The following is a 16,279-nucleotide window of genomic DNA, read 5'->3' on the forward strand; positions in this document are numbered from 1 at the left end:
CAGCAGGAAAGTGAACATTTAGGCATAAGTTGTACTGTGCTACGCTTAACAGAAATAAAATGTAAAGACACTTGGAAGTTACATACTTTTCAAACAAATGCCTGCTAACTTCTGCATCCACGGCGCTCAAGGGATCATCCAAGAGGTAGATTTCTGCATCTTGATACACAGCTCTAAAAACATGTAAAGAAATAGCAGACAGGTCACTACCAAAAGAATTACAATTCCCATCATCCATTGGCTAGGCTGGCTTGGGATGACAGGAGTCTAACAACATTTGGCAGGCCACAAATTCCACACTCCAATATTAAGGAAAGGAACAGGAAGCGGACACTCAGTGACCCAAATCTAAATCCTCTCCTTCAACCCACTTGGTTCACCTTGAACCAAAAACTGCTCTTTTTAATATATCTAAATACCTTCCATTATTTCATAAACACACAGTCCAGAGCAGACATGACACTGTCCCTCCCCAAACCATGGCTTCAGATTAAGATGCCAGCCTTAGGCACCCATTTCAAACCATGGCCAACAGTTGTGGATAATTGGACTTGTAATCTAACAACATCTGGAGGGCAGAAGGGTCCCTCTCCCTGCCTTAAGCCATGTTTGAAGACATATTAACATGTGTATTTCGAATACAGGAAAAATGCTACGGTGGTTTCCTTTGAAGGCACTTTGGAAATCTCTTCCAGGAAAGGAATGTACAGCTTCTTCCTTGTGTTCTTTTAAGAATAGTTAAAATCTCCCCCTTTAAGAAGGTTTTTAAATCCATGGCCTGTCATACTCTGCTCTGCTGCTTTGTCCTAGGGCTGTTGTGAAATTGATGTTTTATATTGCTCCAAATAGCTGCCTGGTACTGTTTGAAATTTGTGTACATCACCTTAAAGTACATATGAATTAGCAGCGTATCGGTTTTTAATTATAACATATAAATGTTAAGGTAGTTGCTATCACCATCCCTCACTTCTAAGCAGAAAAGGGCTATCTTAGTAAATGAAAGTCCCACTTTACCTGGCAAGATTAACTCTGGCTTTTTGTCCCCCACTCAGTGTAGCTCCTCGATCTCCTATCATTGTGAGGTCTCCATCTTCCAGCAGCTCCATATCCTGTTAAAAATAGAAAAGGCGTTACTGCTTGAAATGCAGTAATTTTTACAAACTGTATAGTCACTTGAAAACGCCAAGAGCAACAGAACCACTGATGGTCAAGTTATTGCTCAAAGCAGCAGAATCTAGCTAATGAACTGAGAACTTGGCAGAGGGAATTTGAGGGAATTAGCAAAGGAAGTCATCAAGAAATTTAGAGCAGCACAAATTCACCAGAAGGAATCCATTAGGCCACACTACTTTCTCCCGCCTCAGTCTTCTCAGCTGTAATATGGGAGCATTAATAACTAAACTACCTCAGCGGGTTGTCATAAAGATTACTGAGCTAACGCAACACACTTTGAACACTCGCCATGCTATGTGGATTCATTATTTGTTCCATTATTAAATCACATTGTTACCAAAAGAACAGATGGCATGGAACTATGTGCTACCTTTTTAAAATAAAGCTGTCTAATAAAACTTGCTAGTCTACTTGATGCTTCAACACGTATTAAAACAAAATTATTGTTGCATAGCAGTCCACATAATGGGTAGATTAAGGATCCTATTACTCAAATTAAAACAGCTCAACTGCAGGGTTAAATAATACATCCAATGCCTTGCATCAAAATTTTAAAAAATTGCTATGCTCATTCATGAAAGAGCTTTGGATAAAAGCCAATGTACACCACACTAAAGGCAACAGTTTACTAAGCTTCAAATGTTGTGAGAGATTTTTCTCCCCTTTCAAGAAATGTGTTTTATATCCTTTATAAACACCACAGAACCTGAATCTGAATTTTAGAAGGTGATGAATGTTTTAATACTGCCACGCAAGATTAGAAAAAGGTATCAACTGTGTTTAAAGAAAAACAAGCGTGATTTGCAAAAGCTTTTAAACTGTCTGCTTTCCCCGCTATCTTTCCACTGATAGTAGCATCATAACACACCATATATTGGATCCACTGCATAATACTTCTCAAGCTGCCAAGCAAAATACATGTCTCTTAGCTAATCTGGTTCAGTGTCCCCTTCTACATCACACCTGCCAAATCAAAGAAAAGGGTCTTCTCAGAGCTGAAATGCTCTGAAGCATTCTCTCATTTTAGATGCCACCCTAAGGAGCCAACAGCACTATTTCGTGGCTGTAATAATAATAATAATAATAACCTTTGCCGTTCCAAATTTCACTCCTATAATCAGGACAGTGTGAAAGATCTCCTCACTTACATTATTTTCTCTTAGGGTTTTCTTGTTTAAATAGCAAACAGAGATGACTTTAAAAGCTGTTCTAGCATATATACTGTAACCAAAATTAAAGTATGATCAGCCATCAATTAAGGTAAAGGTAAAAAAAGGACCACTGGGTGGTTAAGTCCAGTCAAAGGCGACTATGGGGTTGTGGTGCTCATCTCACTTTCAGGCCGAGGAAGCTGGCGTTTAGCCACAGACAGCTTTCTGGGTCATGTGGCCAGCATGACTAAACCACTTCTAGCACAAGGGGACACCGTGACAGAAACCAGAGCACACGGAAACACTGTTTACCTTCCCACTGCAGCGGTACCTATTTATCTACTTGCACTAGTATGCTTTCAAACTGCCAGGTTGGCAGGAGCTGGGACAGAGCAACAGGAGCTCACTCCGTCAGGGGGATTCGAACCGCCAACCTTCTGATCAACAAACCCAAGAGGCTCAGTGGTTTAGACCACACCACCACCCTCATCCCTTAAAGTATGATCAGCCATCCATTAATGAGAACTTACTGAAAACACAGAGGTATTTATGTGCCAATACCAAAATTACTTTTTCCTGCCGCAGTAGCTTCAGTAATGTCAAGCAAATTGCTACTGATAATTTTGCTTGTAAATGTTCCCTTGGGAGGAAATGCGAGATATTTGTTATTACTACTATTGATATTAAAGTGATGCAGTTTCTTAATGTAATAATCCAGAGCTTTGCATTTGTCTTAAGACGTGTAACCAATTTGAAGATCTCGAGGCTGGTAACACTGATGAGTGTATATGACATGCCTCCAAAAGTTTTTTAAAAACCTAACAAGTGATAAAACCCCACACTAAACTAGTATTAAAATATCTGGAATGCTAATTCACTAGCAAGCAGTTTCAATCAGTAGGTATTTTTTTTGCTATGTTAACTAACCTTTATGCTGTTTTTAAAAACATTAGCTATTTCAAGAGGTCTATGAGCTGCAAAAAGTTCACACCTGCACCATTGCATTTCTCCTCTCTTCCCCCCAAATATGTTCTGGGACTTCCCTTAACCCTCTGAAGCAGATTTAGATCAGGGCAAGCACAGGAAGGCGAAATCCACAAACAAAACTTTGCGGGATACAACCCTTGCTACTAATTATTCACTAAATGCATTCCGAATGGTCACTTGCACAGAGTGAAGTTTTTCAAAAAAATATTCCATGGGGAAGACTGTCAGTTTAAATTTCTTAGCGCAGAAAGTATTGATCTGATATGTAGAGAACTTTCCTATTCTGATTAGTTCAGGAGGGTTCTGAAAGATTCTCTGTGTGAAAGAAACAATCAGAAGGTTCATGATGTTTGGGTTATTCCTTCAGGGATGCTGAGCACAGCTAGTTTAAACTGATTCTCTTATCTCTTTTCTGTTAAGGTCATGCTGACAATAAAAGCAGGGCCAGAAGGAGCCTGGGTTTCACTTTCACTTTCTTTCTCTCTTCCTCCTGGTGTGGTGTTCTGTACATAGTATACAGTGGTACCTCGGGTTACATATGCTTCAGGTTACAGACTCCGCTAACCCAGAAATAGTGCTTCAGGTTAAGCACTTTGCTTCAGGATGAGAACAGAAATCGTGCTCCAGCGGCGCGCAGCTGCAGGAGGCCCCATTAGCTAAAGTGCTGCTTCAGGTTAAGAACAGTTTCAGGTTAATTACGGACCTCCGGAACGAATTAAGTACTTAACCTGAGGTACCACTGTACATAGTGTTAAGGTTTAGACTTAAGTTATTGTAAGTAAAAATTAAGTCTGCTGCAACTGGATTTCTTATGGACAGTGCCAATCCTGAATGTATTGGATTTATGACCATTATGCTCATTTGCCTTCAGAAGCAGTAAAGCTCTGCTGGATGAAATATTTAATTGCCTCCGGTCTATTTTTGGGGAATCCCGCAATGTGTTTTACTCTGCTAACTATACGTCTGAGTTCTGCTCCGGATCAATATTGAGTAGAATTTCAATGACAAGGACTTACTTTCTTGAGAGCACAAACTCGGAGAACCTTTTCGTATTTTTCTTTGTGGTATTCTTTTCCGAAGAGGATGTTACTTCTTACGGTGCCAGAAAACACCCACGGCTGCTGAGAAACATACGCTATTCTCCCTCGAACATCTGTGAAACCTTTGGCTGCAGACAGTTCCCCAAGGACGGCGCTCAAGAGTGAAGACTGAAAGCATTGGGGAGAAAAAATAATTAAAGTTAAGGTTTTCGGTGGGTGCAGGAAAAAATGTGCACATGCAAATCCACTCACCTCCTGCAACCCTTATTACATGGGCCAACATAATGCTTTTAGCTATTGTCAAGCAACTGGGAGAGGAGCTCAATTGCTCCCTCACCTAATCTTCCTGCTCCTATTTTTACCAGGGTGAAGACTTAATAAACAGCACCAGACATAACTATCGCTAACACCAGTGCTATTTTTCTAGAAAAAGGCTACTGGAACTCACTATGAATGCCTCTTATAATGGCAATGGCGCCCATCTGAGAGGTGTCGGAACTGGGTTCCAGTAAGTTCCAGATGAAAAAAGCCCTGGCTAACCCTAACCACGGGGGACACGGGTGGCGCTGTGGGTTAAACCACTGAGCCTAGGGCTTGCCGATCAGAAGGTTGGCGGTTCAAATCCCCACGACGGGGTGAGCTCCCGTTGCTCGGTCCCTGCTCCTGCCAACCTAGCAGTTCGAAAGCACGAAGTGCAAGTAGATAAATAGGTACCGCTCTGGTGGGAAGGTAAACGGCGTTTATGTGCACTGCTCTGGTTTGCCAGAAGTGGCTTAGTCATGCTGGCCACATGACCCGGAAGCTGAACACCGGCTCCCTCGGCCAATAAAGCGAGATGAGCGCCACAACCCCAGAGTCGGTCACAACTGGACCTAATGGTTAGAGGTCCCTTTACCTTACCTTGCAAAGTATAAGAGACACAGTTAGAGCTGGATACACAAAGCAACCCTAAATCTTGGCACAGTTTTGCTCTAGCAAAGCTTTTTGGGGGATTCCATGACTGCAAAACAATCTGCTTTAGTTGTAGAGGTGCAGATCTCTCGTTATACTGCAGCAGCAGTACAGATTGGGCTGTCACGCAATGCAAGAGTTTGGAATACCTGAGTAATGTATTTCATTCATTTATTCGGGTCTACATCCTTCAGTTCATTGGTGTGATCCTCAGCCACACACTTATTAAGCCGAAATAGCCATGTGCTCTATGATTCCTTTCTCCCCCTCTGGGCATGCTGCGATTGAAGACTTCCTAGGTTAAGTAACCATTTGTTGTTTAGTCGTTCAGTCGTGTCCGACTCTTCGTGACCCCATGGACCAGAGCACGCCAGGCACTCCTATCTTCCACTGCCACCCGCAGTTTGGTCAGATTCATTTTTGTAGCTTCGAGAACACTGTCCAACCATCTCGTCCTCTGTCGTCCCCTTCTCCTTGTGCCCTCCATCTTTCCCAACATCAGGGTCTTTTCCAGGGAGTCTTCTCTTCTCATGAGGTGGCCAAAGTATTGGAGCCTCAGCTTCACGATCTGTCCTTCCAGTGAGCACTCAGGGCTGATTTCCTTAAGAATGGATGCATTTGATCTTCTTGCAGTCCATGGGACTCTCAAGAGTTTCCTCCAGCACCATAATTCAAAAGCGTCAATTCTTCGGCGATCAGCCTTCTTTATGGTCCAGCTGTCACTTCCATACATCACTACTGGGAAAACCATAGCTTTTACTATACGGACCTTTGTTGGCAAGGTGATGTCTCTACTTTTTAAAATGCTGTCTAGGTTTGTCATTGCTTTCCTCCCAAGAAGCAGGCGTCTCTTACTTTCGTGGCTGCTGTCACCATCTGCAGTGATCATGGAGTAAGTAACCATAGTCTCTTGTTAAGTCTAAACTGGGAAACTGTGGTTACTAGGATCAGAACAAACCATAATAACCCCCCCAAAAACATCTTCCAAACCATTGTTTCAGATCCTACTAACCACAGTTACCAGGAAGGAGGGGGCCAGGCACATGGGCAAAAAGCTCATGTCTATCTCGACTTAGTTCTTCTTCTTTGGAGATCACTCATAGCCAAGTAAGACTGTCTTCCATAAACGTGGTTTTAACAGTGAGCCCGTAAGTGACTGTGAAGGCCAATTTTGGATCCACACATCCTTCCACAGTGGGGACATAGGTTTCTGGGTGGGAGTTGATCACGGTGAAGGTTTGCCAAGCATGCCTTCCTCTTAGCACGTTTCTTCCTTTCATCCTGAGTTTGAGCGTCTTCAAAGCCCATGACACCTTTGGTCAGGGCTGTTCTCCAAGTGGACCACTCGCAGGCCAGTGTTTCCCAGTTGTCGGTGTTTATACTATTTATTTATTTTTTATATTTGCCTTGAGACAGTCTTTAAACCTCTTCTGTTGATCACCAGCATTACTGTCAGGGAACTGCCATCGGCAGGACAGGAGGTGCAAAGGCTCTCTGAGGTAGAGAGAGACGTAACAGCTGAAGAGGGAACCAGTAGGGGGCGAACAGGAACGTCAAGGGAAGGAGAGTCGGAGGAATGGCTCAGAGACGCTTCCAGCGAAAACAGTGGGGAGGTCTCAGGACCTCCTATAGGGACACCCGTTCCTCGCCGGAAACTGTCACGCAGAGAGTCCAGAAGACGTGTTTCCGTTAAGGAGCTTTTATGTTGGAAACGTTTCCGAAAGCAACCACTTTCGGATTCTGCTAGCGATTGACGCAGCCATGCTGGAGGGGCTCCGTCACAGGCAGAGGTTTGAGAACTTGTTCAAACTCTGAGGGACTTGCAGTTTACGCACAAGCAGCTCTTCATCCCATCACAGCAATCCGAAAGACACCGAAAGCTAGCTTGTGCCAGGGAGAGGCATCATGAGCGAACCAGCCGGAACCGGAGGAGCAGGAGCAGCTGGAGGAGGTCCAAGCCTGGAGGAAAGGTACAGGACGTTGGAGATCCAGCTTGCCTTGCAAACGGCGAGGCTGGAGGAGAGGAGGGCTCAGGATGCAGAAAGGGGGAAGGAGAAAACCACCCAGCTCACCAGAAAGATGCCAGGATTGGTGCAGAAATTTGGGGGGGACCCCAGAAACTATCATGCCTTTAGGACAGAGATGCAATACGCTCTCAATCTGCAATTTGATGACTTCCCTGATGAGGAATCGCGAGTGGCTTTTGTAATTAGCCATCTCGAATCAGGGGCGAAGGCCTGGGTTAGACCCTTGATGGCAGCAAATAATGAGATCCTAAAGGACACGATGAAGTTTTTTCGTGCCATGGACCTGATGTTTTCCAGCGACATTGAGCAGGGAGGGGTGCGAAGGCAGTTAATGGCTTGCAAACAGGGGAACCGGACTGTCCGTGAGTACTGGACTGAGTTCACTATGTTGATTCATAGATTGGGGTGGGACCTGTCTGCGGAGCCCATTCAGATGCTTTTCGAAGAAGGGCTCTCTTCGTCCTTAAAAGATGAACTTTCCCGGACCCCCAGAGCGGAGTCTATGGACCAGCTGACTAAATCCGCGCTGGCCATAGGAGCGCGCCAGGAAGCGAGGGCTTTGGAGAAGCGGGAGGGGAAAGGAGAACGTTGGAGGGAGCTCCGCATTCCTGACATTCCAGAGCAGCCTTTCCCGCCGGCAGAGCCGATGGAAGTTGGAACAGCGCGGGCGCGCGCAGTTTCAAACCTCGGTGAAGGGCGGAAGAAGGAGGGAAAGAGCGCCAAGAAATGTTATCTCTGCCAACAGCCAGGACACTTTGCCAGAGTCTGTCCACGAAGAAAGGAATGGCAAGGCATGGCAGGAGCTGTTGGGGGAGAGGAGGAGGAAAGCAAGGAGCAAGTAAAAGCCAACGCCTGGCTGCCACCGTCGGGGCACAGCAGTCAGGCCCAAAAGCAGTGAAAGTGCCCTCACCAGAACCTCCCAGACCTGCTCTAGTGATAGAGGTGTTGCTAGAGCTGCCAAACGGACACCCCCTACAGATCAAGGCCCTTCTGGATTCAGGCAGCTCCTGTAATTTCATGAGTAAGGAGTTCGCAGCTGAGCACCAGATACAAACCCTCCCCTTAAGTAAACCCCTGCAGGTGACCACGATTGACGGCAGAGAGCTGTTGGGAGGAGAAGTGAACCAACAGACAGTCCCTATGATAATGAGGGTGGCAAGGCACACCGAGAGGATAGCGTTTAATGTGGCCACCTTGGGAGGAGCTCCCATCATTTTGGGGATGAGCTGGCTGGCACTACACGATCCTCTAGTGGGCTGGCATCAGAGGGTGGTCTCCTTTGGGTCAGCGCATTGCCTAGAACACTGCAAGCAGGGGAAGGATCCAGGGGGAGCCAGGCTCACCCTAGCTGGGATGGAGGTAATGAATAAAGGGGAGGTGCCTCCGCAATATGCAGATCTGAGCAACGTATTTAGCGAAAGGGAAGCGGACAAACTGCCGCCGCATAGACCCTTTGACTGTCAAATCAACCTACTCCCTGGGGCTCAACTCCCAGTGGGCAAGCTGTACGCCATGTCAGACAGGGAGATGCAGGAGCTGAGGGAGTTCATTGACAAAAACCTGAAGCGAGGTTTCATCAGAGAGTCCCGAGCGGTGGGGGGCAGCCCAGTGTTCTTTGTGGACAAAAAAAACACAGATAAGCCGAGACTTGTAGTGGACTTCAGGGCCCTAAATGCCGTGTCGGAACCCCTGGCTTTTCCTATGCCCCGAATTGATGACATTCTGACCAGGGTGAGGAAGGGGAAGATTTTTACAAAACTGGACCTGCGGGGGGCGTACAATCTGATACGCATAAGGAAGGGGGATGAATGGAAGACCACCATGTTCACCCCTTTGGGAGCATTTGAATACCTCGTAATGCCCTTCGGTCTCCAAGCCGGCTCCGCATGTTTTCAAAGTTTTATCAACCACGTCTTGGGACCTTTGCTCTACAAGAATTGTGTGGCCTTTTTAGATGACGTGTTGGTGTATTCGGAAGATGAAGAGCAGCATGTGAGGGACGTGAGAGAAGTGTTGGGCCGGCTGCAAGCCAATCAGCTGTGGGTGAAACTGGAGAAGTGCCAGTTTCATGCCAAGGAGGTGGAATTCCTGGGGTACCGCTTGTCAGACAAAGGATTGGCCATGGATCCAGGCAAGGTCCAGGCGGTGCTGGAATGGAAGACACCGAAGACCAAGAAGGATGTGCAAAGATTCCTGGGGTTTGGGAACTTTTATCGGAAGTTCATCAAGAACTTTGCACACTTGACGGCGCCCATCACCGACTGCCTCAGTAGCAAGAAGAAATTTGTTTGGACGGCGGAGGCGGAGCGAGCTTTTGAAGAACTGAAAAGGGCTTTCGCCTCGGAAGAACAACTTCTGCATGTGGACCTACAGAAGCCCATGAGAGTGGAAACAGACGCGTCAGACCGAGCGGTAGGGGCGGTACTTCTTCAGCCGGGAAGGAATACGTCGGAGTGGAGACCGTGTGCCTTCTTCTCGAGGAAGCTGAATAAGTCCGAGCGGAACTACACGGTGTATGACAGGGAACTGCTCGCCATTCACGAAGCGTTCCGGAGGTGGAGACATTTATTGATTGGGGCACAACACAAGGTGCAAGTGTGCACCGACCACAAGAATTTGGAGTATTGGAGAACAGCTCGAGTACTCAACCAACGACAAGTGAGATGGGCACAGGAATTTTCCAAATTCCACTTCGAGATTTGTTATGTACCAGGCCCAGAGAACGTCAGGGCGGACGCTCTCTCACGCAAACCAGAGTATTTGGAGGGGGAGGGGGCAATCGAAGAAAGACATGTCATTCCTGAGGACCGCTGGGTGTGTGGGGCGGCGCTGGTGGGGAGACGAGAACTGGTAGAGGAAACGGAAAATGACGAATATGCCCAAAATAAGCTCAGAGGTCTCAGGGGAGAGGGTGAGAGCCCGGAGGGTTTTGAGGAAAGAAACGGGGCATTGTATTACAAAGGGGCACTGTATATACCAGAAGGTGAATTGAGAGGGAGGGTACTCAAGCAGTTGCACGATAGTCCCACGGCGGGACATTTTGGACAACACAAGACCATGTGGATGGTCACCAGGGAATTTTGGTGGCCCAAGGTGAGGGAAGATGTAAAGGAGTATGTAAGAGGGTGTGACCAATGTCAGAGGGCCAAGGGGGAAAGAAGGGCGCCGGCAGGGTTATTAGAACCATTACCCACGCCAGAACGGCCTTGGGAGTCAGTATCAATAGATTTTATGACGGATCTGCCCAAATCCAAGGGGAAAACAGCCATTATGGTAGTAGTGGACCTGTTAACTAAGATGTGCCACTTTGTAGCATGTTCACATGCAGTCACAGCGGAAGAAACAGCGAAGTTGTTTGTAGAACACATCTTCCGGCTGCACGGCGCCCCCTTGAGGGTGATCTCAGACCGCGGCAAACAATTTACTTCCAGGTTCTGGAGGAAGCTCATGAGCTTGCTGCACGTGGAAGTCAATTTTTCGACTGCCCGGCACCCTGAAACCAACGGGCAGGCGGAAAGAGCAAATGGCATCCTCCAACAATATCTGAGGTGTTATGTCAATGACAGAGAGAATGATTGGGTCGAAAAGCTGGCGCTGGCAGAATTTGCCTACAACAATGCGGTGAATGTGTCCACAGGGATGAGCCCCTTTTTGGCTAATTACGGGTGTCATCCCAGGGCATTCCCAGGGGAGGGAGGCGAGAGATGGAGCGTCCCAGCGGCCGAACATTTTGTAGAAGAGATGGAAGCGATCCATCGTCAGCTTCAGCTCAACTTAGAAAGGGCCAAGGCACAATATAAGAAGCAGGCAGACAAGAACAGAAGGGAAGGTGAAACAATAAGGGTGGGGGATCAGGTGTGGCTGTCTACCCAAGGGTTGCCGTTCAAAGGGGGTTGTAAAAAATTAAGACCCAAGAGATTGGGACCCTTTGAGGTCATTCAGCAGGTCAACCCAGTGGCTTTCAAACTCCGGTTACCCAGCCACATGAAATTGCACCCAGTGTTCCACAGGTCATTACTGTCACCGTACAAGGGGGGAGGTGAAGGGGAGTACACCAGGGGGCCAGTCTTGGAAGAGAGGGAAAGCAGTAACCATGTAGCGGAAATCCTCGATTCCAGGTGGAAGGGCAATCAGGTGGAGTATTTGGTGGCGTGGGAAGGGGAACCGGAGTCAGAAAACACCTGGGTGACTGCAGAGGAGGTCAATGACGAGGTTTTAACAGAAACGTTCCACCAAAGATTCCCGAGGAAACCACAGCCGGTAGCAAGGTTTAGGAGGGAGTATTTCGGCACCACAGACGAGGAAGAGGAACTGGAAGGATTCGCGGAGTCGGAGTTGGAAGAAGGAACGGACTCAGATGACGAGGAGTACCGAGAGACTAGGAACAACAACAAGTGGAGAAAGGTGTTCGAAACTTCGGACGATGAGGAAGGTTCTTTCCGGGGTTTTACCTCCTCCCAACCCGTAGGGGAGGAGACGGGAGGGGGTGAAGGGGGCCCTGGAGGGGAGGTGGATGTCAGGGAACTGCCATCGGCAGGACAGGAGGTGCAAAGGCTCTCTGAGGTAGAGAGAGACGTAACAGCTGAAGAGGGAACCAGTAGGGGGCGAACAGGAACGTCAAGGGAAGGAGAGTCGGAGGAATGGCTCAGAGACGCTTCCAGCGAAAACAGTGGGGAGGTCTCAGGACCTCCTATAGGGACACCCGTTCCTCGCCGGAAACTGTCACGCAGAGAGTCCAGAAGACGTGTTTCCGTTAAGGAGCTTTTATGTTGGAAACGTTTCCGAAAGCAACCACTTTCGGATTCTGCTAGCGATTGACGCAGCCATGCTGGAGGGGCTCCGTCACAGGCAGAGGTTTGAGAACTTGTTCAAACTCTGAGGGACTTGCAGTTTACGCACAAGCAGCTCTTCATCCCATCACAATTACACTTTCCATTTTTAAGTTCGGAATACAGTAGTTGCTTTGGAAGACAATAATCAGGCATCCGCACAACATGACCAGTCCAACGAAGTTGACATTGAAGAATCATTGCTTTGACACAAGTGATCTTTGCTTCTTCCAGTACACTGGCATTAGTTTGCCTGTCTTCCCAGGTGTTGTCTATCTCCACTTAGTTAACCTAGACATGAATGCCCAAATCTGGACACACAATCTTTGTTTAGAAGCAAATTGGGAAGCATTTTTAGCACTTATGACAGATATATGCATGTTCTATTTTTTATTAAATTTCCATATCGCCCTTCATTCAAAGATCACAGGGAGGTTTACAATATGAAAACACAAAAGTACATACCATAATAACAGACAAAAATAATACCTGCGTCCATGGATTGAAGCCTTAGGACATCACAGCTCTTGCAATTTGCAACATCTTTAAAACCTATTTTGACCACCTTCCACCTGCCTCAAAATTAGAAGATGCGATGGTTTGTGGACTACTTAACTGTAATTCTTAGCAGTGTAAAAATCTGAGTTATGACTTACTTTTCCTGCTCCTACAGGGCCAATCACAATTAGTAATTCTCCCGGTCTGACAGTAATTGAAATGTTTTGAAGTGTCGGCAATTCCAGAGCCTATACATTAACAAAAGAACAATTAATAAAAAATTCTGACATGTATTAGAATCAGAAAAGTCTGCAGTCCCAATAAAATATACCTGGAAACAGGGTTCAATGAAAGTAATAGTATTTGTTTCAAAGTAAATAGGTTAAGAATCAGGGTGGAAACTGATTTAGAATTACATCTATATTCTCTCAGCACTGTTTCAGAGTGAAACCTGGCGACATATTTTCTACACCATAGCTCAGCGGCATCTTTCCTTCCATTTGTTTCTTGAAATACATAAATACTATCCAGTGAGATCATTTAATAAGTTTTCAAGATTCGATTATATATATAATACCTTTGTATTAATGCAACATCTTAATATGTAACTGTGTCTTTTTGTAATATTTTGTTTACGCCGCTGTCGCTTCAGTTTCCTGTACACCGCTTAGAGATATTTTTAATATATTAAGCGGTATAGAAATAAAATAAGCAATCAATAATCAATAAAAAAAATGCAAACCAAGTCTCCACTAAAACCTAAGCCTCAGCTCACATGCCTGTGTTCTAAAAACTTTAATACTGATACATTTTGAACTTCGGGAGGTTTGAATTTTGGAGGAAGATGCCTTTTGAAATATTATTTATAAAGCCCCACAAGGTGGCAGCATCAGCCCATTATTAACACACACTCATTCACAACACACAAACCATCCCGCCACAACCTTTGTGACCATGATATCACCTTCATTGTACTGCACTTTCATTCAACAGAAAATCTGATTCAACCATAACGCTGTGTTTCAGAACGTAGCTATTGAATTGAAAGAATACAGAGAACGCAACTTGAGATAGCAAGATAACATATACTTGGTGAAATGGGGCCTTCTCAAAATCTGAATAATCACAGAATGTTAAGGAGAATTTTGAGAGTTCATAGAATTGAGTAAGTGTACGAGTGACTCTCTGTATACCAAATGAGGCACCTTTGCTGTATTATTTTCAGTACCTGCTTAAAACATTTTTGTTAAGGCAAGCCTTTCCAGGCAAGAAGACATCCAAGTGTTTTAATATTTTTAATTTACAGCTGAATTTAATTGATTTTCACTGTGTTAACTACTTGCCTTTAAACTGTTCTTATCGATAGCTTTAGTATTTCTTTTAAACGGATTAGAGATTTTGTTACAATCGAACAGTGGATGTGCTGGACCAATGTTTTGCCTCGGGAATGAACAGGCTGGAGCCTAAGTCTGTTCAGCTCGATCATGCAATCTGGAAACCATTTAAGCCGGCAATAAAGGCAGTGAATTTTTTTAAAAAACACTATTTTAAAGGCTTGTTTTCCCTCTGCCAGGCTTAGGGTGTCTCAGCCGGCAGTAGCCTTGCTGCTGAACAGGGTTTGGATTTGGTGTAACTTTATGCTGTCTTAATTTACACCAGCTTCTGATGTGCAGTGGTACCTCGCAAGACGAATGCCTCGCAAGACGAAAGAGTTTTTCGTTTTTTGAGTTGCTTCGCAAGACGAATTTCCCTATGGGCTTGCTTCGCAAGACGAAAACGTCTTGCGCTTTTTTCTTAAAACCATCAATGCATTCGTATGGGAAACCGTCAATGCACAGTGGTGCTTCGCAAGACGAAAAAACTCGCAGAACGAATTAATTTCGTCTTGCGAGGCACCGCTGTAGAAGATTGCTTCCCTGCCTCTGTCCCCCACCCAAAAACCTACAACAACTCGCCAAATTGGCTCCCCATTGCCACTTACAGCTTAAATCAATGATAACAAGAGAATTCAACAACATTCAGCTGTAGAAGAAGTGTACTTCTGGGATTAAATCTAACTCCTTCCTATTTTGCTGTTTCAAAGTGAGGAGGAAAATGACATTACCTTGTCCCAGTAACAGGTCAAATCCTGCACATGAAGGAGTGTATTTTCACTGCCAGTTTTGAGTTGCGGGCTGACCTCAGAAATCTCATCAAGGATCAAAAAGTTCTGCACCAACGGGGGGGAAAGCACAAAGACTTCTTTGAGCACGAAGCAGAACCGCATAGGGAAAATAACCCAGAATTTCCTTGTGAATCACAAGGTTACATAGCCACAGTCAGAAACTATAAATGGCGCTAACTGGTAAACAGCTTCAGGTCAGGAAAACTGAGAACCCACCACCTCCCTGTGAACATATAGGAAGAGCAGCCTCCAAACACATCTGAAAAGTCAAATCACTGTCTAAGAAATTATAGTTTAAAGTAAGCATATTTGATTCTAAATCCACCCTGGAAAACTACACTTTCATTCTACAAATCATGCAAAGTAGGGGTGACCCCCCCCAATGAGAACTAGATTAATAACGAGAACTAGATCAATAGCTGACCCAAGGCTGCTTCAAAGGTAAATTTTAAAATGAAGCAGAACATAGCAGAGACTCAGAGGTCTGATAGCCAGGTAAGCATTTGACATGAGGTCAAACCACAAGTCAGATGACTTTACTTGTGAAGTCAGCTGATGTGGAGGACACGGTTCAATTCTACATTGCTTGTGGATGCCTGCTCCTAGCGAGGAACAGGTACCCCCAGCCAGAAAACAGAATTTAACCCTTGCTCAATGGCTGATTTTGTTGTTGATTAGTCGTGTCCGACTCTTCGTGACCCCATGGACCAGAGCAAGCCAGGCACTCCTGTCTTCCACTGCCTCCCGCAGTTTGGTCAAATTTAAATGGCTGATTTAACAGAGGTTAAATCTTCCTTCGTTTGGCTGCCACATACCAATAAACAGACACTCACAGCCAAAGCAAGCTCCTTTTTCCTCCAAGTTTGGAAAATGCAGGCTTATTTTTCTTCTCTCCCTGCCACCATAGGGAGGGGAGAAAGAAGTGCTACGTGAGCCCTCCGCCTAGCACTTCTCAAAGCATCCCTTGTGCTGTAGTTCCCAAGCGCCTGACAGCCAACCGGCTGGCTGGTACTTGACCGGCGAGCAGCACAACGCAATCGCTTGTTGCCACAGCAATATTGTGAGATTGGCAGGTGCGTGGCCCTATCAAATTTGGTGGACTGGTGGGCTGATCCTGACAAGTACATTGGCAAGAAATGCTGACAAAATGTTTGTGTGCTTCCTCTCTCTAAGAGGCCACAAAGGACTAACATCTTCTTCTCTGGCGACCACTTGTAGCCAAGGAAGATTGTCTTCCATCAACATGGTTTTAACAGTGACTGTGGAGGCCAATTCTGGATCCACACGTCCTTCCACAGTGGGGACACAGGTTTCTGGGCAGAAGTTGGCCGTGGTGAGGGTTAGCCAAGTGTGCCTTTCTCTTAGCACATTTCTCCCTTTTGTCTTGAGTTTGAGCATCTTCAAACCCATGACACCTTTGGTAAAGGCTGTTCTCCAATTGGAGCGCTCCCAGGCCAGT

The 16,279-nt window shown here is 45.7% G+C and overlaps 1 protein-coding gene across 2 annotated transcripts in view; it reads right to left on the reverse strand.

Moving 5' to 3' along the window:
• ABCC4 (ATP binding cassette subfamily C member 4 (PEL blood group)) overlaps positions 1-16,279 on the reverse strand; it is a 158,618-nt gene that overhangs the window by 106,911 nt on the left and 35,428 nt on the right. For both annotated transcript variants that reach the window (XM_083435777.1, XM_083435776.1), the window contains exons 9-13: positions 14,761-14,865; positions 12,815-12,904; positions 4,328-4,519; positions 1,015-1,109; positions 87-173 (exon numbers count right to left, since the gene is read on the reverse strand). In XM_083435777.1, coding sequence (XP_083291903.1) covers positions 87-173; positions 1,015-1,109; positions 4,328-4,519; positions 12,815-12,904; positions 14,761-14,865 — 569 coding nt within the window. The remainder of the gene's footprint in view (positions 1-86; positions 174-1,014; positions 1,110-4,327; positions 4,520-12,814; positions 12,905-14,760; positions 14,866-16,279) is intronic.

Source organism: Podarcis tiliguerta, assembly GCF_965153285.1.
Source record: "Podarcis tiliguerta genome assembly, chromosome: 4".
Classification (NCBI taxonomy): Eukaryota; Metazoa; Chordata; class Lepidosauria; order Squamata; family Lacertidae; genus Podarcis; species Podarcis tiliguerta.